Below are 26,828 nucleotides of genomic sequence, written 5' to 3'. Positions count from 1 at the left end.
CAAATCACATTTACATAAGTATTCAGACCCTTTACTCAGCACTTTGTTGAGGCACCTTTGGCAGCGATTACAGCCTCGAGTCTTCTTGGGTATGATGCTACAAGCTTGGCACAACCGCATTTGGGGAGTTTCTCCCATTCTTCTCTGCAGATCCTCTCTAGCTCTGTCCGGTTGGATGGGGAGTGTCGCTGCTATTTCCAGCTCTCTCCAGAGATGTTTGGCCACTCAAGGACATTCAGAGAATTGTCCCGAAGCCACTCCCAAAGCCGTTGGAAAGTGAACCTTCACTCCAGTCTGAGGTCCTGAGTACTCTGGAGCAGGTTCTCATCAAGGATCCTGACTATTCTCCCAGTCCCTGCTGCTGAAAAACATCCCCACAGCATAATGCTGCCACCACCATGCTTCACCATAGGGATGGTGCCAGGTTTCCTCCAGATGTGATGTTTAACATTCAGACCAAAGAGTTAAATCTTGGTTTCATCAGACCAGAGAATCGTGTTTGTCATGGTCTGAGAGTCTTTAGATGCCTTTTGCCAAACTCCAAGCGGGCTGTCATGTGCCTTTTACTGAGGAGTGGCTTCCATCTGACCGCTCTACCATAAAGGCCTAATTGGTGGAGTGCAGCAGAGATGTCTGTCCTTCTGGAAGGTTTTCCCATTTCCACAGAGGACCTCTGGAGCTCTGTCAGAGTGACCATCGGGTTCTTGGTCACCTCCCTGACCTAGGCCCTTCTCCCCCAGTTGCGTAGTTTGGCCAGGAGGCCAGCTCTAGGAAGAGTCTTGGTGATTCCAAGCTTCTTCCGTTTAAGAATGATGGAGGCCACAGTGTTCTTGGGGACCTTCAATGCTGCAGACATCTTCAGATCTGTGCCTTTACACAATCCTGTCTCAGAGCTCTACAGACAATTCCTTCAACCTCATGGCTTGGTTTTTGATCTGACATGCACTGTCAACTGTGAGACCTTATATAGACAGGTGTGTGCCTTTCCAAATCATGTCCAATTAATTGAACTTACCACAGGTGGACTCCAATTTGGTACGGCGTATGGTTTATAATTTGACCAAGTGATGACCTTATTCTAACCGGCTCATCAAAACAGTGTGCAATAAGTTGGGCTATTGTATTAGTAGCTAGCTATATTGCTATAAAAGTATTGGTCTACATTCTAGCTAGTCTCCATCACTGATAAAAGCAATATTTGCTTTCCTTGGCTCCCAACAGAAAGCTTTGTGGCCAGCTGTTATATTGGTTATCTAGTAGCCAGCTAGTGTGCATACTTGTAAACATGACAGCTTGGTCGTTCCAACTGTTGTTTAGTTAGCTAGCCATATTTTGAGTACAGTAGCTAGCGAACTACCTAACATTTTCACTTCAGATAATGAGGTTATCAAAAAACTGATGAAAGGTAGCTAGCTAGCATAGTTACAGGTACTCTAATCCTTGAAACAACATTGGAAACAATTACCTACAGTTGCTAATAGTTACCGGTTGCTACCTAGCTAGCTAGCTAGCTAGCTTTATTGGTCCAGGGAGTAGGTTAGCTAGCCTCTAGCTTCAACAGTAAAACTCCAATATTACTTCTGATCTCTGTATTCATCTTTGATCATTAAATTCCATTGCAGAAGATGTAGGGGGAGAGTGGATGGTCCTCCGCCTTGTCCTACCTACCTAGCTGTGCTGTGCTCCAGATGTTAGCGATTAGCAAAGCTACCCTGACCGTGGCTTTTTGGTGTATTTCAAATTTGCGGAGTGCCAGAGACCGTATTGGCTGTGCACACGGAGGAAGGTGGAGATATGCACGCCTGATTAATCAATATTTATAAGGAGCCATACGTCGGTGTTGAGGGTGGAACTAGGACAGGAATTAAGTCGTAATAGTGATGCAAACTTCATCTGGAGGGATCTTTTAAGTATACCAATTAGCAGTTCACTAAGATGCTAAATAAGTTGATATTCTATACAGGGTGTTTCTGGTCTATCTGAATAACTAAGAGCTTAAAAGCCACCAAACCTTAGTTAGTGATTACACAGATGATTTACAGCCACTCTGTCTCCCTGCAACAACACATGTACACACATGCAGGGACGCACACACACACATACATATACAATACATACATACACAGTCTCTCACACACACAAACACTGATCCTCCTCTAATAGATGGCTGGGTAGAAGGAAGCAGTGTGCTGCAGAGACATCTGCTATGCGTTGAGGACGAGGATTCCAGAACATTCCAGACTGCTGGCATTGACACGGCTGTCAGCCCACATTTACCGCTAAGTCCTGACCCAGGCTTCCCAGACCATACATACATACAGTAGAAGTCGGAAGTTTACATACATCTAGGTTGGAGTCATTAAAACTCGCTTTTCAACCACTCCACAAATGTATTGTTAACAAACTATAGTTTTGTCAATTCGGTTAGGACATCTACTTTGTGCATGACAGAAGTAATTTTTCCAATTGTTTACAGACACATTATTTCACTTATAATTCACTGTATCACTATTCCAGTGGGTCAGAAGTTTGCATACACTAAGTTGACTCTGCCTTTAAACAGCTTGGAAAATTCCAGAAAATTATGTCATGGCTTTAGAAGCTTCTGATAGGCTAATTGACATAATTTGAGTCAATAGGACGGTTACCTGTGGATGTATTTCAAGGCCTACCTTCAAACTCAGTGCCTCTTTGCTTGACATCATGGGAAAATGTAAAGAAATCAGCCAAGACCTCAGAAAAAAAATCGTAGACCTACACAAGTCTGGTTCATCCTTGGGAGCAATTTCCAAGTGCCTGAAGGTACCACGTTCATCTGTACAAACAATAGTACGCAAGTAAAAACACCATGGGACCACGCAGCTGTCATACCGCTCAGGAAGGAGATGCATTCTGTCTCCTAGAGATGAACATACTTTGGTGCGAAAAGTGCAAATCAATCCCAGAACAACAGCAAAGGACCTTGTCAAGATGCTGGAGGAAACAGGTACAAAAGTATCTATATCCACAGTAAAACGAGTCCTATATCGTCATAACCTGAAAGGCGGCTCAGCAAGGAAGAAGCCACTGCTCCAAAACCGCCATAAAAAAGGACGACTACGGTTTGCAACTGCACATGGGGACAAAGATGGTACTTTTTGGAGAAATGTCCTCTGGTCTGATGAAACAAAAATAGAACTGTTTGGACGGAAAAGGGGGACGCTTGTAAGCCGAAGAACACCATCCCAACCGTGAAGCACGGGGGGGGTTCTTTGTGGGGGTTCTTTGCTGCAGGAGGGACTTGTGCACTTCCCAAAATAGATGGCATCATGAGGCAGGACAATTATGTGGATATATTGAAGCAACATCTCAAGACATCAGTCAGGAGTTAAAGCTTGGTCGCAAATGTGTCTTCCAAATGAACAATGACCCCAAGCATACTTTCAAAGTTGTGGCAAAATGGCTTAAGGACAACAAAGTCCAGGTATTGGAGTGGCCATCACAAAGCCCTGGCCTCAATCCTATAGAAAATGTGTGGGCAGAACTGAAATAGCGTGTGCGAGCAAGGAGGCCTACAAACCTGACTCAGTTACACCAGCTCTGTCTGGAGGAATGGACCAAAATTCACCCAACTTATTGTGGGAAGCTTGCGGAAGGCTACCCGAAACGTTTGACCCAAGTTAAACAATTTAAAGGCAATGCTACCAAATACTAATTGAGTGTATGTAAACTTCTGACCCACTTGGAATGTGATGAAAGAAATAAAAGCTTAAATAAATCATTCTCTCTACTAATATTCTGACATTTCACATTTTTTAAATAAAGTGGTGATCCTAACTGACCTAAGACAGGGAATCTTTACTAGGGCTAAATGCCAGGAATTGTGAAACTGAGTTTAAATGTATTTCGCTAAGGTGTATGTAAACTTCCGAATTCAACTGTACATACATAGACAGACACACACACACACACATATATTGTGTTATGTAATTACACACCTTTGGTTTAAAGATGAAAGTTCTTCGCACCATTCAGTTATACTTCAAGCTCTACATATCCTTTCAGCCTGTCCTATTTTTTTTGATAAAGAGTTGGTTTAGTATCGGTAATATCAGGTGATTTATGGGTTAGATATGTGTACCACCCAACAGCACATTGTCACAGCTGTATTTTATACATGGCCAATTGGCCATCTGATCTGTCCTGCAAGCCCTGGAGACGGTCACCTTGTCACCGGCCATTACTCATGGAGACATGATTGACTGGGGAGGCTTGTATCCAGCACTGCTACACACACACACACACACACACCATAAATGTGTTTGTGCAGCATCAGGAGTCTAATGGTGATGATTCTAATGGACATGACTTAATCAGACAGCCCATAACACTCTCTCTCACACACACACACTCTCTCACACCCCAGTAAAGAGCTGTGAAATGTGGTCAGCAATAAACGCATTGGCTGCTGGGCTGTGTTGACATGTGGAGTGATGATAATGACGTCCATACTTAACATTAAACCCACATTAAGTATGGCCACCGCTCCCCAACTGCTGTTTCCCTTTCTACGCTGCATTATTTTCCAATGGGCTCTGTTTCTCCCCCCGCCCCACCCCTCCTCTGGTTTTCAGCAGAACAACAGATGATTGTGAATGATAATCATGGGAGGATTGTTTATGCAAGTGTAATGTGAGGAGTGGGCTATGTCAGTGAGTGGATCCATGTTTACATACATTATTATACATCAGTATGGAGGCAACTGTCAAATTACCTTCATTAAGCATCCTTCTACCTGTTAACTGAGCCATTGGTATTCATCCTCCATCTCTCTTGCACACGCTCGTTCTCTCCTCTATCCCTCGCTCTCTGTTTCGTTCTCATTTTATTTCTCTATTTCCTCTCCTCTGCAGATGACCTGTAATAGCTTGAACTCCTCTGCATGCTGTATAACCATCACATCTTTCATACCACTAACTTTAAAGCTTTACACACACACACCCAAACACACCTACACAAACACACCTACACACACCCAAACACACCTACACACACACACACACCCAAACACACCTACACACACACACCCAAACACACCTACACCTACACACACCCAAACACACCTACACCTACACACACCCAAACACACCTACACACACACACACCCAAACACACACGCCCACCCCCAAACACACACACACACACACACATCCAAACACACACACACTCAAATGTCATTTGTCATTAGAAGTTAATGAAGCACATAGCTGTGTGCACTTATGGCCATGTCTCATGTGGTAGCTCTTATCCATTAGAGCCGCTGAGCTATGCATGGAAGCCATTTTGGCTGTGCGTTGTCTTAGCTCAGCAAATACTGTATGGCCCAAAACCTGGGAATCATTTTGTGATGAGGATATTTTGTTTGTTCCAGGCTGTGGGCTGGCATGGCCCAAGGGCAAGGCTCCTCTAGCCCTACAGTTTGTCTAATGTCTTAATAATTATCTGTTACCCCAGTTTTACCCCTAAAACAAACCCAGAGAAAACAAACAGGCCTATTCTGTGGTATTATTGATGCTTATGATGCAGTGGCTTTTGATCGATGTGTTCCGTTTATTCTGTGTATTGATTTTTATGTGCTAGCTAGAGAATATAGTGTGTGTGTGTGTGTGTGTGTGTGTGTGTGTGTGTGTGTGTGTGTGTGTGTGTGTGTGTGTGTGTGTGTGTGTGTGTGTGTGTGTGTGTGTGTGTGTGTGTGTGTGTGTGTGTGTGTGCTGTGACATGTGTTGATAATATATGTTATCTGTATAGATTAAGTGTATCTGTGTTAGTGTTGGGAGCATGGAGTCGTTACTATGGTCAGCGCAGGGTTATGAGTAAATCAATAAGCAGTAAAAACATACATATATTACAGACTCCCCATAGACTCCTTTAATACCCCTGAGTTATTACTGCCACTGGCCACATCTTAAACATGTCAAATAGTATTTATCTGTTTTAGCATAACTTTGCAGCGGCTACAGAGGGTTTATTAGAGAGAAGGGAGAGGTAGAAAAGCATTGTTTGACGTGTCAGCTGTTTCCTTAAAGATGGACTCCTTTTGAGGGACTTTTAAAGGATGTTCCTTGCTAATGTGGTGTTTTGGACCTATCAGAAGTCACTTGATTTGGGAGTAATAGTCGGGAACTAGATATGAAAATGATATGTTTCAATTTCCTCTATTAAATAGCCTAGGATCTTTTATAAACGTGTTGTCTGTTTCCTAAATGTTATATATAATCTCTCTTCCTAGTTTCTGTTACCTGTACACTACCGTTCAAAAGTTTGGGGTCACTTAGAAATGTCCTTGTTTTTAAAGAAAAGCAAAAAAAATTGGTACATTAAAATAACATCAAATTGATCAGAAATAGTGTAGACATTGTTAATGTTGTAAATGACTATTGTAGCTGGAAACGGCAGATTTTTTATGGAATATCTACATAGGCGTACAGAGGCCCATTATCAGAAACCATCACCCCTGTGTTCCAATGTTGTGTTAGCTAATCAAAGTTTATCATTTAAAAAGCTAATTGATCATTAGGAAATCCTTTTGCAATTATGTTAGCACAGCTGAAAACTGTCCTTCTTTAGACTAGTTGAGTATCTGGAGCATCAGCATTTGTGGGTTCGATTACAGGCTCAAAATGGCCAGAAACAAAGACCTATCTTCTGAAACTCGCCAGTCTATTCTTGTTCTGAGAAATGAAGGCATTTCAATGTGAGAAATTGCCAAGAAACTGAAGATCTCGTGCAACACTGTGTACTATTCCCTTCACAGAACAGCACACACTGGCTCTAACCAGAATAGAAAGAGGAGTGGGAGGCCCCGGTGCACAACTGAGCAAGAGGACAAGTACATTAGAGTGTCTAGTTTGAGAAACAGAAGCCTCACAAGTTCTCAACTGGCAGCTTCATTAAATAGTACCCGCAAAACACCAGTCTCAATGTCAACAGTGAAGAGGCAACTCCGGGATGCTGGCCTTCTAGGCAGAGTTGCAAAGAAAAAGCCATATCTCAGACTTGCCAATTAAAATAAAATATTAAGATGGGCAAATGAACACAGACACTGGACAGAGGAAGATTATAAAAAAGTGTTATGGACAGACGTTATGAAGTGTTATGTGTTATGGACATCTAAGTTTGAGGTGTTCGGATCACAAAGAAATACATTTTAAAGAAAAAATGAAGATACTGGAGGAGTGCTTGACGCCATCTGTCAAGCATGGTGGAGGCAATGTGATGGTCTGGGGGTGCTTTGGTGGTGGTAATGAGGTCTAACCGTGGTTGTTGTGTGTTGTCCAGTTACTACAGCCTGGATGACATCAGCCACGAGACCATCAACAAGTACCTGTCCAACCTGGTGGAGAGGAGTCTCCGAGACCTGGAGTGTTCCTACTGTATGGAGATAGGAGAGGTAGGGGAGTGTTTGTGTCTACGACATGTATGTGCACATGTATTCATATGAGTTAATGTGCCTGTGGTAGTAAGGCAGTGTGAAGATATAAGGCACACAGGTACATACCGAGGGAACCATTGTGGTTTGTGTTGATAGATTTAACATGAATCGGTACAGTTTACCATGTCTTCCCTCCTGTCTTCTCGCCCCTCTTTGTCTTCTCTCCTCTCCGTCTTCCTCCCTGTCTCCTCTTCTTTTCCTCCCTGTATCCTTTCATCTCTTCCTCCCTGTTTCCTCTCTGTCTTCCCTCCTCTCTTCCTCTGTCTCCTCTCCTACGGTCTCCCTCCCTCCAGGATGATTGCACCATTGAGGCCCTGACGTACGGTCGTATCTCCTCCTACTACTACCTGAAGCACCAGACAGTCAGGATGTTCAAGGAGAGGCTGAGGGCTGAGCTGCCCATCCAGGACATCCTCTCTGTCCTCACGGTATGTTTGACTGACTGCTGGGAATGACCACAGAACATGATGACATTGTCTTCATCAGGGCATCAATCTCCTCTACTATAGACTGTCCTGGGCATCTGGACTGTCCTGGGCATCTGGACTGTCCTGGGCATCTGGACTGTCCTGGCCATCTGGACTGTCCTGGCCATCTGGACTGTCCTGGCCATCTGGACTGTACTGTACTAGACTGTACTCCATCAGGGTGGGACTACAGCCATTGAATTACATTTCCTTTTCTAAATGTTTGAGTGTGTCGTTTATTCTTCTAGTCTATTGAGCGTTGTGCAGGCCGATGTCATTTGTTTACCATACTACTGTGCTTCTACATGTGCTTCTCCCATTGTGTTCACATTGGGGCGGCAGCGTAGCCTAGGGGTTAGAGCGTTGGACTTGTAACCGAAAGGTTGCAAGTTCGAATCCCCGAGCTGACAAGGTACAAATCTGTCGTTCTGCCCCTGAACAAGGCAGTTAACCCGTCATTGAAAATAAGAATTTGTTCTTAACTGACTTGCCTAAAGGTAAAATAAAAAATTGAGAAAGAGAGAGGGATAGACTACTGGACAGTAGGATAGGTAGATGACCATGATTGAGGTCTGGATCTCAGTTCTGTCAAATTAACACCTCTTTATCACCACCCTCATTACTCCTCTTTATCTGGGCCTCATTAACACCCCTCTTTGTTCTCATCCATGTGGTTTTCTTCCTCTTTTTCCCTATTCATCCTCTCCCTCTACTCCCTGTTTTAGTCTGTTATGAGGCTGTTGATTGGTGGCTGGTAATTGTAGAGCTTCAAAGGGGGGGGGGGGGGGGGAATCTAGCTGGGGGAGTGGACACAAAGTGGTTTCACACCTCTCCTGTGAAACCACGTAGCTGTGTCCAATAACCCGTCGTGCCCCCTCAACCCTCTGACCCCCCCAATGTTGGCTCTCACCCAGACATTTCGACGTGAAGGGGTGAAGGATCACAGATTAGAGAGGAACTGTCGGGAAAGAAATGTGTTGAAAATGCAGAAAAGATTTTGACATTAGCTTCCCCTCTTTTGCTCCCACAATGCCCCCAGCCAGCCCCCCCCCATCCCTTGTCCACTCCCCCAGCTAGATCCCCCCCCCCCTTTGAAGCTCTACTATTTCCTCTTCTTAAAGTTCACAAGAGACCTACCATACACACACACACACTGAAAGAGTATGTGTAAATGTATGTTTCTCTTTCTCTCTTGCTTTTCCCTCTCTATTTCTCTCCTGTCCTTTCCAACCTTCTCCTTTCCCTCCCTCCCTGTCTGTAAATGTCACTAAAGAGAAAGTGTGCAGGAGAGATGAAGGGAGGGAGACAGGGATGGATTGCTGGATGGAGTGAGTAGGGGAATTAGCAGTTAGTGTGTTGTGATGATCTCTGTATAAAGATCTATTTTCTTTATCCCCTGCACATCTGCATGCAGACACTAAACCACTGCCATATCAATCATTTTAGTCCTGTTTTTCCCCTCATCGTTCCCCCTGTTTCTCAATCCCCCTTTTTTCTAACACTGCATCTCTCTGCTGATGGATGCTAGCTTAACAGTCCAGAGCAGGGTAGGCCCAATGACAAATGTCTCCGCTGGTCCTCTGTTGATGGAAGTGCGTTGGGGAAACTTAACGTACTGCAGTGAATTAGAGTAACACAGAAAGAGCCATGCGTGTCCATGCATCTGTCTCCCCTGAAACCCTACGAACAAGCCTCAACACAGAACACCCCGTCAGCACTAAACCCAGCCTGATTGATAGAGCTTCATGGTTTTATACTAGACCAAATGGTTTTATACTAGACCAAATGGTTTTATATTAGACCAAATGGTTTTATACTGGACCAAATGGTTTTATACTAGACCCAATGGTTTTATACTAGACCAAATGGTTTTATACTAGACCCAATGGTTTTATACTAGACCAAATGGTTTTATACTAGACCAAATGGTTTTATACTAGACCCAATGGTTTTATACTAGACCCAATGGTTTTATACTAGACCCAATGGTTTTATACTAGACCCAATGGTTTTATACTAGACCCAATGGTTTTATACTAGACCCAATGGTTTTATACTAGACCCAATGGTTTTATACTAGACCCAATGGTTTTATACTAGACCCAATGGTTTTATACTAGACCCAATGGTTTTATACTAGACCCACTGGTTTTATACTAGACCCAATGGTTTTATACTAGACCCAATGGTTTTATACTAGACCCAATGGTTTTATACTAGACCCAATGGTTTTATACTAGACCCAATGGTTTTATACTAGACCCAATGGTTTTATACTAGACCCAATGGTTTTATATATCCTATACATATCCTATGAGGAGTGAAGAATAGGGATGTGAGTAGACATTTAGACATTCAACCTAGACTGAGTGTTTGGCTGTTCGACATCGGCCATTCACAGTTTAGCACAGAGTCTAACAATATGAAAGAGAACCACCACTGTACATTGTATTAAAAAAATAAACTTTATATTGTGGAAAATTGCTGTGTAGTTGCTGGCTGTTCATGGGATTTTATGATCAGGTTTGGACAGTTGTAACTTAAGGTTTCTTCATTCGCTGAGAGGTTTTGCTCTTAAATATATTTTAGGGGGACAGCTCTCTTGGGTGAGGGGAGCCAGTGATCCTGATGCAGCTGTTTTAACGGAGATGACTGAAACAAAGGATCTAACCACAGAACCACAGCAGGGAACTGACTTCCTCCTCGCTTACTTCCATCTCTCTCCTTCTCTCTTTTTCTTTATATCCCACTCTCTCTTCCCCCTCCCTTCCTCCCTCACCCCCTTCCCTCCCACTCCCCCCTCCCTCCTTTCTCCAGGATGCTGAAGAGTACGGGGAGCTGCCCGTCAGGCACAACGAGGACCAGCTGAACAGTGAGCTGGCTCAGCGTCTCCCCCTGCAGGTCAACCCCCACAGCTACGACAGCGCCCACACCAAGACCCACCTGCTGCTGCAGGCCCATTTCAGCCGCGCCCAGCTGCCCTGCTCCGACTACGGCACCGACACCAAGACCGTGCTGGACAACGCCATACGCATCTGTCAGGTTAGTGGCTGACTGTGTGTGTGCAAGATCTGCTATGTAGGTTTATGTACTGTACCACACACTGCATCCCTCTGGGTACATCCACCGCCCTGCTCCTTTCTGAACAGTGCACCTCTGAAATACTTCCTCTGTTTTCTTGTCCTTTTGTTCCCATCAAAAAGAACATCTTGCTTTCATACATCCCAGAATGGATCCTCTCTCAGCCCTGGGATTCAGACCCTGAGCACATTTCCACGTGTCAGTCAGTCAGAGCACCAGTACTCAGATGTTCTGGGTGGAAGAAATCTCTTCCCTGTTCATTCAATATGGGAAGTGGAAGGCTTGTCTAAAGACACAGAGAGGCAGTTTCTGCTTAGTGTTGACATAGGGATAGAGGTGACATAGGGATGACATAGAGAAGATATAGACAGGGCTCTAAATTAATGTTTTTTATTGGTAGCACTGGTGCTCGCAACTTCAAAAAAGTTAGGAGCACAACATAAAATCTTGAAGCACCAAAATATATATATTTTTTAATTGAGATATAGCATATTGGGCCGATATGAATTCTAGCTGCTTTTGAGGCACATGCTGTGGTATATAACTAATATTTAACCCTGTAAGACATTTGTTTATTGTCAAAAGCTAAAATGTTGATACAAAAACTTGTCATTTAAATGACAAAGTGTTTGGCTGGTGGGGTTTGTGTACTGCGTGTGTAATAGAGTTTGCAAAATAAAAGACCACTCGATTGATACAAATCATCAAGATATCATATCATTCTTCCAGGTAAGTCTACTTTGCAGTTAACCTTTAATTTGGAAAGTTGTATGGAAAGCCTTTAGAAATAACGGGTTACACGAAGTGGTGGATAGTGCACACGGGCATACAAATCACTGATGCATACTTGAAAATTCTTCAATATTCTTTACTTTGCATTAAACAAATATGCTTTGGATTGAAGGAATCTACGCTAGGGCACTCAGAAACAACTGCACAGTGAAGCATGTCGTTACAACCATTATTATCTGGCTGATTTATTTAATTTTTCCTGGTTGCACTGGTGCTCCCAAAATAAAATGTCAGATCGCACAGCAGAATATCCAGCAGCATGTGCCACCAAATGGTTGCACTTTAGAGACCTGGGCATAGACATGTCATGGAGGGGTCATGGAGAGGTCATGGAGGGGCCATGGAGGTGTCTTGGAGGTGTCTTGTGTTCAAACTATTTCCATTTCAGTGTGATAATGGATCAGGATATTCTGCCTTTTTAAAAGACAAATACTGTATCTATCTCTGGCTTCCTAGCATGACAGTGTTGAGTGTGATGAGGAAGACAGTCATGTTTGATCAAAGGACCTCACAGGGACAGCACGGCTTTAACAAGACAGACTGCACTGTCTTCCACTAACCTAACCACCACACACACACTTACTGCTGATAGTTACAATACACACGCACACAATCTTAGAATACACACACAATGTGGATCCTGAACGGCAGGAGGCCCTGTCACTCAGGAGGCTGTTGAGGTGTGCAGATGAGTTGTAGTTCCTTGTAAAAATGAGCCTTATCAGGGATTGCTCCTAACAACCAGGCCTGCCCACCAAGTGCCCTGGCCACCAGATCCCAGGTCTGCTGGTGATTGGCCATGCCTGGGAGAGATTTGGTCCATGTCTGCCTGTAGGATCTGGTTCTGTAACCCATAGTTGCTGCCTTTGTATGTGTGGGGGGATGATCTGCGAAGCGCTGACTGTGTGTGTGTCTGGTAGTGATTGTCCATTGCTCGTCCACAGGCTAACAGAGCCTTTTTCCTCATGTGGCGAGGGTATCGTATTCATTAGAGCCAAACGTTTTGCAACGGAACATTAAATCAAGCGTCTCTTTTTGGACTGAAGTTTCAGTCCGTTTTCTTCCGTTTGGTGCCTAATGAATATGGCCCAGCTAACGGGGACTCCAGTGACATCAGCCGTAGTTCTGTCACCATCCATTTGCTTCTTCAGCTTCTGTGAAATGTTAATCAGTACTACTTTAATTTGTACTGCATTAGCATTTTGATTAACTCTGCCGGGGCTTCGCCTGTGCACTCAAGGTCCTCTTTAGTCATAGTTACTGCCAGGGAATTACTTTCTGATTAATTAAGTTTGTTAGAATACAGCGGAGCTTGGCAAACTCTAACCTTACGAGGGAGGGAGGGAGGGAGGGAGGGAGGGAGGGAGGGAGGGAGGGAGGGAGGGAGCAGGTTAGCATTTTTCATCTTGTTCTGGAGGGATCTCTGCAGAGAGGTCACTAGCTGGCACAGCCACAAAGTAATACAATCTGATTTTAAACCTAACCCTAACCTTAACTTTAACTACACTGCTAACCCTGATGCCTAACCCTAACCTTAAATGAACACCAACAAGCAATATATCCAATTTTTACTTTTCAGCTTGCCCCAGTTCTGCCGCCAGAACAAGACTCATCCCGATAAATGTCAACCTGCAAAAAAGGAGGGGGGAAGAGTGTGTTAGAGAAATTGAGGGGTGTATTTATTGTGTAGCTGTTTAGCATATGTGCATGAATGTGTAAAGACATGCTGAATTTGAGTGTGCAAAAGTGGCTCAATCGTAACATAACTCATTGTGAGTAAATCTCACACTGATGTCAGTGGGGGATTTTATATAGTCATATAAATGTATCCATTTTTCAACTAAAGTATTTCCTGTCTGTCTGTCTGTCTACAGGCCATGCTGGACGTAGCAGCCAACGAGGGCTGGCTGGTGACTGCTCTCAGCATCTGTAACCTGGTGCAGATGATCGTTCAGGGCAGGTGGCTCAATGACTCCTCTATACTGACCCTACCTACCATAGAGCAGCAACACCTCTACCTGTTCAGGTAAACAACATGACTCTACTGACCCCACACACACACACACACACACACAGGATGAGAATGGCGCTAGGACTCAATTAATTAACTTAATTAACGCTCTATGGCATGGACCATTTTATAATCCACAGACACTATCAAACTCTGGAAACATTATTATCATCAAGCAGCATCAGTTACATTCTGCGCGCGTGCACACACACACACAGAGGAAATTCAAGAGTGAGTGTCCAAACCAATCTTAATTATTTTTACATACATACCATGTGGATTTGAGACACTGCGTCCTGCAGTGAAGAATAATTTTGTGCCAACTCAATAAATATGGTAAGGAGAAAGGGATAGAGGGATGAGAGAGGACAGAGGTTCCAGTGGCGACGACACAGCAGGAAGTGTGGTTAGGATTTAAAATCACATGACTAGATCTGCCCCCTGATGTTCCCCGCAGCAGGTGGAGCTCCAAGGGAGGGAAGGGCGGAGCCAGGGGTTTCCACGGACCAATAGAAGGGCTCCCTGAGCTGATTGCCACCTGCGAGGGGCGGGAGCACACCTTTGCTGCCATTGTGGGGGAGGAGCTTCAGCCCCATCAGATCTCCCAGGTAACAACCTTCTAACATTCTGCGTTCCTTCACCTCACTGTTATAGAACACATCCAGATACTGGATGTGTAAAGTGTCACTTTCCTATAGAAACAGAGGCTTTCTAGGGGTACATACGCTTCACCATGAACCCTCCAGTCTCCATTGTCCTCCACCACAATTAAATAATGTGAAATACCTCCAAGGTGTCGGCCTTATCTCTCTATTTATGTAACGTTCACAAATACACTACCAGAGCACTACCAAACAACATATACACACACTCTACCAACGTCAGCCCACACACAGACACACAAACACACACACACACAGCGAGAAGCATCAGTCTGTCGCGGTGGTCCAAGGTACCTCCAGGATCTCCTATTACGGTCCAATGCGAGGGTTTACAGCACCAATCTAAGTGCTAATTGCAGCTGTAATGAGAGCGTCCAGGCACCACTGCCAGCCCAGCGGCCTTGCCCAATCAGTGTCCCCGCTCCCCCTCCTCCCAGCCCCTCAACGCTGTCCCCCCCATGGCATCGCGGCCTGGCTAATTAAATAACTAGATGCGTGGAAACGTCCCAGTCTGATTCGCCAGGGGACAGTAATCCTTACATAAATAGCTTTTGTTGGGTAAATCTGAGAGGCTTTTCTCCTTCTCCCATCCCAGTCCCTCCCTGACACTGACAGGGTCTTCAGGAGGAAAACACACACACTCAAACACACACATACTCAGACACGCACATTCACACACCTATCATCCATACTCTCTCTGTCTCTACCTTCCCTCTACCTCTCTTGCTCTCTATCCCCTTTTGGATTTGTGTGCTCCATTTGAGTCAGAGATGTTAAAGTCACCATGACAAAGCTTTAAGAGGCACCTAAGACCATGGGAATTATGTATGTTTGAATGAATCAAGCTTTCATCAAACGCTCTAGTCTTACCAGATAGATATGTCCATCTTAAACAAGGCTCTCACTTAAGTCTGACTCTCTCTCTCTTCACCTCTGGCTCTTTGTTTCTCTCCCTTCTCTTTTCTCTCTCTGCACTCCGGTCTGACACATTTCCTTGTCTCTCTCTCCCTCTCTCATTTCTCTGCACACCCCTCTCTGTTTCTCTCTTACTCTGCCTCTCCCCTCCTCTCCTCCAGGCCTGGTCGTTCCTCAGCAATCTGCCGGTGGTGGAGGTGCGTCTGAGTGTGAAGGGTTGGTGGGAGGGGTGTGGGGAGCAGACAGAGCGCCCCCTCCCTGCGGCCGGGGGGAAGCTCAGGGACGACAGAAGCTGGCTGGACGTCCACGCTGACCAGGAGTATGTCCTGCAAGTCTCACTGCGGCGCATCAACACCGGCCAGCAGAGGGTATGTTCACACATGTATAAAGGAGCTCACACACACATTATTGATGTTAGTTGACTGCTGATAAGTTGATTTGTCATCATGTTTTCCAGAGGAAGCAGGACAGTAAGGCCCAGGCCCCCAGGTTCCCCAAGAATAAGGATGAGGGCTGGTTTCTGGTTCTAGGAGAGGTGGAGCGCAGAGAGCTACTGGCCGTCAAACGCATCGGATACTGCCGACACCGCAGCACCATTTCCCTGGCCTTCTACACCCCCGAGAAAACCGGAAAGTACGTACAGGATTGTTAAAAAGAATTGGACAAAGTTCAACACGTTTTTTCTTTGGTGTCTAAGCCCGGTTACTTTAGGCGTTTTGGGACAGCTGCCGGTGTGAAAGGGCTTTATAATAAAGTTTGATAAATGTATATTTATCCCACCACAAACTCTTACTTCCCCTGGTAACCCCCTCCTCTCCCTCCAGGTGTATCTACACGCTATACTTGATGAGTGACAGTTACCTGGGTCTGGACCAGCAGTATGACCTCCACCTCAACGTGACCCCTGCCTGCATCGCTGCCCAGGTCAACAGTGAAGTCACTGAGGCCATGGGAGGCATGTCCGTCAAGTGATCCGTCAAGTGATACGTCAACATGACATCATCATGAGTGACATGATGACAATGACCGAAATGAGCATATAAAAATTACAAAAGACAATGGCCATGGGCGTCTTTAGACGCCAATGTTCGGTATGTTTACGCTGATGATGTGATGGTGGTAATTGTGTGACTGGAGGTTAGCCTTAAAGCAGGGATGTCAAGCACATTCCATGGAGAGCCTAGTGTCTGCGGGTTTTTGGTTTTTACATTTCAATTAAGACCTTGACAACAAGGTGAAGGGAGTTCCTTACTAATTAGTGGCCTTAACTTATCAATCAAGGACAAGGGATGAGCGAAAAACCCTCAGCCACTCTGCCTTCTGTGGAATGAGTTTGACACATGTGCCTTAAAGGGTCCCGTGCCTGTCTGGTCCTAATATAAAGGGAGGAAGGGAATGAGGATACAGGGTTAAGGAACTAGGGAGGGTCTGGGTCATGGGCTATGAGAAACTGTTTGGCCTAATGGGACGCTGTACAATGATCGGTCAGTCAATAGAAATACTCATGAAAGACAGCGCTGTCAAGTTACCTCATCAACATTGTGTAATACAATGAATACCTATTTTGTTGCAGTATGTCATATTATGTAAATTATATTTCCAGGCATTGGCCTACTGTCTAAAACTCCCCAAATCCACCAACTTTGAACGGGTGGTGAGGAAAGTAAAACCTGAGGAACAGTGGCTTGTTTTACTCAGTTGATTTAGGGACGGGAGTGGTGGGGGAGGGGTGACATTTTATTGAGATGAAGAATAACAGTAGTAAGAGAGGGCAGCACACAGCGTGGTGGTTAACTGCAGGAAAAACATCACTGTGTCCAGCAGGGAAAAGCTGCTCCCAGAGAGTTTAGTTTATTTAGGCTGGCGGGGTGGAACTGGAATTCTGTGCAGGTGTGTGAAACATGCTCCCTGTAGTGCTGTGGGGCTACAGGTACAGCCCCCCACCCCCCACAATCCTTAGTGTATAGCACAGAATAGCCTCCTCCTTTCCTTCTTCCTCCTCTTTCTTTGTGTAAGATTAATCTATAGAAGCTGATCAAACTGCTGTAGACAGTCATACAAGGAACAGAAGAACATAACCAAAATACATAGAGATAAATGTGTAAAGGTGTCTCAAATTGTTTCATTGATTAGTATGTTGTAACTTTATTTCTTTATTTTCTTGGGAGAGCTGACAAGTATATTTTAGAACCAAACTTATGAGACAAAATCCAGCTGCGTCTTAGTTCTGATTTTTGGATTGTCCAATCAATTGAAGCAGATGTAAATTCTCTGATTGAATATAATGACTTTTGAAAAATACTTTTGTTTGGTTTGAAAAGTCTTGAAATGATTTGGGGGGTTTTCAACTTTGAGATAGTGACCTATATATTGTTATGTTATATACACTTACTATCAATGGCAAAATACATATCATGCAAATAATTACCAATAAACCTCCTTATATAAAAAGCACAGCATTTCATCTCAAACTACACTGCATGTGCAAATACTTTCTCTCCTGACAGTCTGTCTGGTTTCACCACCATGTCCTTTCTGTAGTATACAGTCTGTCACTGGGGCCATTTTCCTTTGCTATGGTTTCATCTGAATATGGAAACCGTTTGGTCCTGAAGAACAACTCTCTGTCAATCAGACATGGGTCAAATAAACATGTCAAACAGTTTCAAGTATTTGGTAGTGTTTGTGGTGAGCATGATTTAGATCTGTACTTACACCCCTGCGCTGGACTCTCTCCTCTCCTGTAGCGGTCAGGTTCACCACGCGGTCACCATATTTCCACCTCTTCACTCCAGAATTGCAGAAGGCTAATAGGCCTATTGTATGGGAATTAAAACATAGGGAATGCATTGCTATGTCTCTGCAAAAAATAGCATAAGCTACTTTTTTTTAGTCTATATGTAGGGTATCCCATATTTGAGCTTAATTAAATATGAATATAATTGTTACTTTATAACCACAGTGTGACAGGGACTCCAATGTAATTTGATGATTTTCATCTGAGCAGGCCATATAGCTAAATAGTGGGCTGTGCTGGCCTCAGTGCTAGACCGGTATTTTATTATAGGTGTATGTTGTTTGGTTGTGTAGACTACTGCATTAAGGTTAGTTATGGATATTAGCCTAGTAGTGCCTAATGTGATCATCCACATTTTCTAGTTAAAAACTATGGAGTCTAATCTAATTAATTAGCATAATGAAAAAAATCCCCATTTAAGCTAGCTAGAGATATCTGTTTAAATCTGATATTTTTGCATGGGCTGCGTCTCAATCTACTGCATCTGCCAATGGCAGCCTTCCACATCTGTGGTGGAAGGTGGTCGAGCTACAGCTGTGTTTGTCAGATCAGGAGACATCTCACAAAGACATCTCTATCATCCGAACGGTTTGGTCTACAAATTAATTTGTTCTCCGTTTTTCTCTACTATCCCCCACAAGTGTCACTTCATGGGACACATCTGAAGTCTTACCACTGATCTGCCAACTTTCGTCTGTATTATCAGTCTGGGCTACACACTAATATGACCCCTCTATAGAAAGGTGAGGCTATCATGAACAAATACATGTTTTGCTCTTGGACACCTACAAGCCTCACAAGACTCATCTGAAGGTAGCCCAGTACCAAATTGATCTAAGTAGTTTAGTGCCCAAAATGTTTAAAATAAATATATTTCCTGATCTTTAATCTATCCTATATAGGACAGACACTTTAAAATAAACATGATTTTGATTAACTTTTTGATAATCGTTTTTTTTCATGTATGAATCTGTTGTTCAATGCTTTTCTATAAGCTAATGGCAGTAAGGCCAAAATCAATGTTTCATCAAGTAAGTAAATACTTTTGTTATAGGCCTACCTAAAGGGGCCCTAAAATTCCAAACCAAAGCTAAATGATCCTTAGTATGACCATCTTAAAACATGTTATGTTTAGTTATGTTAGTCAGAGTCATGTTATCTTAGTAGAACCCCGGCTTTGACTCTCTTGAAATGTAGGCTATCTCTGTGTGTTGCCATTTAGAAGAAACGTCTAACTTGAAGCATGCCACATTACTGTCGATTAAGACCATCAATGACAGGGGACATGTTGCTGTGAATTTCGTCATGTTAGGCTAATAATGTCTACCCAGTGGAGGTAGCCTAGGTAGATGTTTTACTATGTGGCATCATTTTGAGTCCATCCTGGGGACTTAATAAGCTCGAGTATTTTCTATTCTCTTTTCCACAGATATGTGCAGTCTAATTAGTAGTATTTTTTTTAAGGTTAAACTGGCGTCAACTATTCGGTGCATGCACCGGATCCCGGGCTCTTTTTCTTCCTCGCGCGCCGCAGGCGATATCCTATCATCCGGGGGGCCGTGTCGAAGTGAAAGAAATCGAACACAAAACATGATGAGAGAAATACGAGAAGAGTGTGCATGGGGTAGGAGAGAGTGCATGGGCACACTTGTCTTTCCGTTAACGTATCCCAATATGGTGTCCACATCAGAGAAAAGAAAACGGCCCATTACGTTCCAAATTGATTTCGCATAGGCTTAGTTGTTTAACCCTGGGTTACAATGCATTACCTAATTCTTATTTTGTATATTAACTGCTGGGGCTATAATTATATATTTTGCCGTTAGTCATAAGCGATTTTATTTTCTGCAATTGTCTGTTTTATCGGAAATTAAATGGAAAGGTCGACATGTGGGGAAACACTCTTTTCACGCCACTTTGATACTGAAGTGACTTTTTGTAGCAGGTAAGGAGACTGAGGTTAGGAAAAGGGTTAGGGTTAGGGGTAAGCGAAAATACTCACCTAACCTCATACGAAAATCACTAGGTATCGAAATGGCGTGAAAAATGTCCCGTCGATATATAATCTAGGCCTATCTTTTCCCGTTTTATAGGCCTAGATTATATAGGCCTTTATTTTCAACAAAGAATCACTTCAATATTGCAACTTTTGCAATTTTATTCAATATCACTAACGTACATAATTAATCTGTATTGCGTAAAATGTACCCTATATGCCCTAGATCCATATCTGCCATCTCGTTTGGCAGTTTGTCAACTGCATCGGGCAATTGAATAAGATCCGCGGACTAAATGCGTTGTGGCACTGGTCTATCAACATACCTCAGGTTATGTTATGGAATTAAAGACCATCTATAGTGCATGGTCATCTAACCTGCTATCCCCAAGTTATTACATTTGAAAAACATTTTGCATACCTACATTTTTGAACCATTTGACATTTTGAAATTTTACCATAACCGTGTTTATACTTTTTGGTTATTAACCTACTATTTTATTCCTCCATAGCCCTAAACCTAGCCTATATTTCCTTATCAGGCCTATCAAATATGAAAGCTTTATTTTTAATCTGGGGAATCAGAAGATAACGTTAAACGACTAGCCCTATATGCTAAACTTGGGTCACACAGCATTAAAACAAGTATCTAAAACAATGTATCGCTAAAAAAATTATAGATCAGCCTACCTAATAAACGAATAACATGAGCCGTATGGCTCTCTATAGTGTCCCCAGGATGATTTCAACAAGGCTAGAGGTGAGGCTCTATACGAGCAAATCCCGGATTCACATCGAGCACCGACACGTTTATAATAATAATGCCCAATAGGGAAATGGACCAGACTACTTACTGCCCAATGAGGGACAGGCTGGCTGGTAGAAACGCGGGGGTGGGCTGTTCTCAGATTCTACGGGAGAAATAGGGAGATAGAGTTAAAAACAGAGGAGGGTTTGTAAATGATTTTTGATACACTCACATCCCTAAAGCAGAGATGAGGGAAGTCTAGTGTGTCTCTGCTGTCGTAGTTGAAGTTCTACTGAGGATTTTCGGGGAAACTAGGACATGAGAATAGAAGTGAGAAGAGGTAACATTGCTGCAGATTTCTGGGAAAGAAAAGTTGGGTTTGGTTGTAATCCGTGCTCCGAGGTAGGTTGATAATCTAGCATGTTTCCAATACTGTATCTGACACTGCCTTGAAACGAAGATACAGTCATTATAGACGAATAAAATGAGAGTGTGCGTATTGGCACTCTGTCTCTAGGCTAATTACTAAAGTTTAACGCTAATTACTAAAGTTTAACGCTAATTACTAAAGTTTAACGCATTACGCACCAACCGTAATGCACATTGCAATCAATGGTCACCACAAGTGTGATGTTCACATTTTACAAGGCCTCTCTGGTGCAATTGAACGTGTGCAAATTACCATTTTACATCAGTAGGCCTATGTCTATTTGAACAATATTAGGTTCAAAGTGTTAATGTATTCTCGCATATTATAATTATTTTCAGAGGGACATGATGTCTTCGGCAACGGTGTGAAGGACCTGACCTCCTCACAGAGATGTTGGGCCCAAGTGGATGTCATGTACAATGAATCTGGAGCTATGGCCGATTACTCCTCATAATATACAGGATACTCAGATCCTTCTTCGCCAGCGTAATCTATCCTGGAAGTAACATGGGAATGTTCATATTTTATTTCTGGATTTAGTCAGGAAGGAGAACCGAGCAGCTACGGTGTTATCTTGACGCACCACACAAGGTATCCGCGCCGGAGAAATACAGCTCGTGCATTGGAAGAGCCAGCGCGTAAAACAGAATACATGGATGTCAAAGCAGTAAAATGATCTAGAATTGAGATCTGTATATTGACTGATTTTTATTGTTTGGTGAATTCACGCCAAGGTCGAAGAAAATAGAATTATTTGAAAATGAAAGAAAAATCGAAAAATGCTGCCCGGACTCGACGGGAAAAGGAAAATAGTGAATTCTATGAGCTGGCCAAACTATTGCCTTTACCTTCTGCCATCACGTCTCAGCTTGATAAAGCTTCAATTATTCGACTCACAACAAGTTACTTGAAAATGAGAATTGTTTTTCCTGAAGGTAAGGTTATGATACTATTACATTAAATGTTATGTTATATTATGATGATTATTATTAGGCTATTATAAAAACCAACGTTTATATTGATGTTATCATAAGTGTTATTGGTGTATTTAAAATTATATTTGTGTTACAGTTATGCTTTTTGTTTTTATTTTGATGCTAGATATTCATGTTCTTATGCAAGGCTAATAATTCCAAAAATTTATTCCAAATGTTGCCACATATTATCAAATGACTTTTTTGCCTCATATATTCGCTGATATGCATGTGTAAGTTGTTATATTATAATGATGTCTTATAATGATGAATCATGTCATGTTATTAACGTTTTTATTCTGCTCTCATTCTGCAAAATGCCTGTGCAGCCACTTCTCCTCATTTACACGAATCATTGGGGAATCAATAAGACTACAGTAATGATTGTGTTTACGTATGGGAGATGTGTAGGCCTACATGCATCTAAATTAAGCTGTATGTTGCATAACATAACTTGTTAGGCCCAATTAAATTCCATTCAATAATCTCGGCACTGTTGAATGTGAAGGGAATATTTTTATTTACCTATCTTATTTCCCATACTGATATATGGAATAGTTCTATATTTTAGTTGGTTATATATTGTCAAATATAAGCAATCAGGGAGATAGTCAAAATGCCATACGGACTTAAGATAACTTTTGTAGGCCTTTCGAATTATGGCCATGAAATTGTGGCAATATTATTAAATAACTAGGACTAAAAATACAATTCATTGGAATTTATTCTATCAAAATCTACCATCATGTTTTTCCAAAACAAACTTGATTCATGCCTAAGTAGCCTAAAGATGGCAACTTTATGCACACAATGTACTGTGAAATAAGTAGTGTGTGCGCATACATGGATAACTGACCGTTGTACACACCTCTTTGTCTGTGAAGAATACACTGTGCGTGTCTTTTTACATTTCTACACGTGTAGTCCCCTTTCAGAGTCAGGCGACCATGATGCCCCTGGAAGACGATTATCCGTCATTTGCCACCTTCTCCCCGCGGTCTCAACGGGCCCCTGTTCTGCGTGACCGCTACAGAGCCGCGCCAATTAGCGTCACCCGAGCGACTAGCGGTCTGATCCTTACGAACATATGGGGGCCTTGTAACACTGAGGCAAAGAAGAGAAGCGACTTCTCAAGAATGACTTCTCAAGAATGACTTCTCAAGCTCAGGCTGTTAAGACACACAACAAACCAAAAAACGCACGAGAGTATATGGATTGTGGATTTTGCTTAAAATCGATTCCCCCTGTGTCGAATGTTGTTTTTAGGCCTATAGGCCTAACCTATGTATGACGTTGCAGGTGATCAACGATTCATCGCATGCACAGGCGTCTTGGGCGTACCCGTAGATATTATCATATCAATAATGTTAATGCATAAGAAGGGGAACACTGCACGTAATAGGCCTACTGAACATATTTCATCTAAATTCTAATTGACAAATTCCATAAGCACACGCGATTGGTTGTTTTGACATTGTGACAAGTGTCATATCTCGTCTACAGTTAATTTGATCTTCATCAGTGTTTTACTGAGTTGTCCAAGGTCCACATATCTGTCTAACACTATACACCTACTTCAAATTGGGGGATTCCTCACGAACTAAAAACAAAAAAATACCATGATTGGGGGATTTTCACGAAATTGAATCCATAGAAGGGTCCTTCGGAGGAAGAATTGTTGACATATATTTGACATTTGTATATTAAAGCATAATTGAGGAATACAGACTTGAATTTCGAATATTTGTGACATTTTCGATTTACCCAGGCCTCCTTTAAGACTCTATAATGTTTAATCTATAGGTGCTACAAAGCAGCAATTGGTTTCATATGAAGCTTTGCCACTTGCTCTGTGATATTAGTAGTATTTTGATTTCAATAACAATTTTATTACATTAATTTATGACCATTTTAAAAATGTGATTTGGTTATTTGTTGTCAATATAGGCCTATGGTTTAACATAGTACAGATCTACCTACTCTACAGGCATATCAAAGTCCCAGAGTGGGATCTCTGCTAGTTTTACATTTATGGACCATTTTATACAGAGAAATTGACAAAGCAGGCAATGTAGCCAATCAAAGCCCTCTTTTTACTTGCATCATTACACATCCTGCAAATCACCAGCAGAGGGCGACCATTTTGAATCCATTTTCACATTCCCTCATTGATAATACTTACAAATTACTCTAAAAGTAGCAGAGATCCCACTCTGGAACTTTGATAGTCTGTAGATTATATAGAGAAATTAGCCAAATCCAAAATGGTAGCCTATATTTTCAATGTTCATGTTTATATTTTTCAATATTAATACATTTGTCATACATTTTTATAAAAAATATATAGCTGATATCACAGAGCAAACAGTAAAGCTTCATATGACACCAATCTTTGCTTTGTAGCACCTACAGATGAAACATTATGGAGTCTTAAAGGAGGCCTGGCTAAGACGAAAATGTCAGAAATATTCCAACTTCAATTCATTATTTCTCAATCATGCTTTAAGATACAAATGTCAAATATATGTCAACAATCCTTTCTCCAAAGCACCCTACTTTCGATTACATCTAGTTAAAATCCCCAAAATCTGTCCCCTATACATTTTAAATCAATGAGCCATGATAACCATAGAAGTTAAATTGATAAAGAATTCAAGGGTGCAACAAATACAGCCTCTTACAAGGCACGCCTCAAAATATGTTAATGAGCCAGAAGCAACAATAGGCCTACCATGCACCCACTAGTGGTTAAAAGGTTTTTGGCGCTCCAAAGATACGTTTTTTGATTTTTACTGTTGATAATACCTAAAATGTCAGTTTTCCGTTACAGTGTAGGCTAAAGGCTATCATAGGTTATCAATTTAAGCCCGTTGTAGATAGGCCCGCCTACTCTTTAATATTGATAAAAGAGGAGAGGAGAAAAAAATGTAAACCAGAAATAGTCTATCTAGTGTTAGAAGCTCATTTCAGTCACAGTTTGTCTGGGTGAATGGAATGATGAGGAAATTATGACAGGACTATGCTTGATTCGTTTTTTATCACCGTTCCATGATTTTAATAGGCTACAGCTCACCGTTTCCACACTTGATAAGGAAACAAAGCATGCGGTCGTTTCCCAACACAAGCATATGGTAAAATAAACGGATGAATAATTGAAGCTACAGTCTCACAGGAAGGAGGGGATAGTGGCTGTATGGGGGAATATTCTGTATACTCAGTTTAGGAGGGTCCTGTCACTGATGCGTTTTACGATCCGTATTGCGAGCCATGTGCGTTCCTCATTAAATAGCCTCTGCTGTTTTAAAGGGCTGTCCAAACACACACTGCTGCGAGGAGTGCAAAACATATCGCCTCGAAACACATAACACAACGTCGAATTAGGCCCGGAAAGTGACAGCGTTTATTGCAAAGAAAATGTTCCGAGTATTCGCCAGTAAAATATTATATAAAAATGTATAGAGGTGAGAGGGTTTTATGGCCGTTATTGACAGCGAGCGGTCAATAACATTTGCTTCACCTCATGTTGTCCCACCGAGTTGAATTACAAGTCACATCAGAGAGCGGGAGAGACGTGTTGGTGCGTTTGTTTTTCTGAAGTCTTCCCCCGCTGTTAGATTAATCGAAAACACAAACAGACATACATTGCGTATTTGGGCCACCTCACATTTTATTTGGTTCAACAAAATGACATTAAATAACCATAACAGCAAACTATGTGTCTGGCTTATCAGGCGTTGCTGACGCAAAAAGGCTATATTAAAATCATAATTCCAATATAGGACATTAATAGGCCTAGCCCATTTCTTGGAAGGATTTTTAGCTTTTTATATTCATATACCTTGTTGAAACCTGAACAATTAATGGGACACGATAAATGTGTGTGTAGACCTACAAAACATATTGTGCTTCTTCTAAGAGCTGAGGCCCATGTAAATAATGATCTAAATCTGTTGTAGACGCGCACGTGAGCAAAATAACAGATTGAGCTCAGAGAAACTGGGAGCTTTTTCAACTGCAATTTTATAGGAGACGAAAACAATTTTCTTACCCTGCATGCGAGCAATTGAACACTCTTTCAGGACAGGGCTCCACAGACTAATCTTTGAGTCGTCACTAACACCTCTTTTGTTTGAAATGTAGGTCCTACTTTTGTTCACTCATGTCGCAGGAGTATCTTTAGATCCTATTTCTGAATGTAATGCCCAATTTAGTGATTATCTTAAGCGCGCGTTGATGTCGAAGAGAGCCTAATTCCCTGCGGTAGGTCAAGTGCGAGAACCTAAAGGCCCCAGCTCGAGCTCCCACACAGATTACCATGGCGCGGAGAGGAACAGACAGTCCCATATATGGGGTCATCACTAGTTACCACAGCCTATTTGTACAATTATACATTTTTTTAAATGTGATTTTAAATCTAACCCTTATCTTAACCACACTTCTAACCTTATGCCTAACCCTAACCTTAAATTAAGCCAAAAAAAGCT

General features: G+C 42.4%; 2 protein-coding genes across 3 annotated transcripts in view; both read left to right on the top strand.

Annotated features, from left to right (window-relative positions):
- Positions 1-18,069, top strand: part of ascc3 (activating signal cointegrator 1 complex subunit 3) — a 141,511-nt gene extending 123,442 nt beyond the window's left edge. Inside the window, exons 36-43 of one of the 2 annotated variants that reach the window (XM_029743720.1) lie at positions 7,318-7,429; positions 7,765-7,899; positions 10,756-10,980; positions 13,686-13,837; positions 14,280-14,430; positions 15,561-15,767; positions 15,857-16,032; positions 16,224-18,069. In XM_029743720.1, the coding sequence (XP_029599580.1) occupies positions 7,318-7,429; positions 7,765-7,899; positions 10,756-10,980; positions 13,686-13,837; positions 14,280-14,430; positions 15,561-15,767; positions 15,857-16,032; positions 16,224-16,371 (1,306 nt within the window). In that variant the 3' untranslated portion in view covers positions 16,372-18,069. The remainder of the gene's footprint in view (positions 1-7,317; positions 7,430-7,764; positions 7,900-10,755; positions 10,981-13,685; positions 13,838-14,279; positions 14,431-15,560; positions 15,768-15,856; positions 16,033-16,223) is intronic. The other variant, XM_029743716.1, reaches the window with a different exon arrangement.
- Positions 18,070-21,170: 3,101 nt separating this feature from the next.
- Positions 21,171-26,828, top strand: part of LOC115182056 (single-minded homolog 1-A-like) — a 33,813-nt gene continuing 28,155 nt past the window's right edge. Inside the window, exons 1-2 of the mRNA XM_029743704.1 lie at positions 21,171-21,342; positions 21,709-22,305. Of these exons, the coding sequence (XP_029599564.1) occupies positions 22,131-22,305 (175 nt within the window). The 5' untranslated portion in view covers positions 21,171-21,342; positions 21,709-22,130. The remainder of the gene's footprint in view (positions 21,343-21,708; positions 22,306-26,828) is intronic.

This window comes from Salmo trutta, chromosome 3 (assembly GCF_901001165.1).
Source record: "Salmo trutta chromosome 3, fSalTru1.1, whole genome shotgun sequence".
Lineage (NCBI taxonomy): Eukaryota > Metazoa > Chordata > Actinopteri > Salmoniformes > Salmonidae > Salmo > Salmo trutta.
Note: the sequence above shows the minus strand (reverse complement) of the source record. Positions and strands in the feature narration are given on the sequence as shown.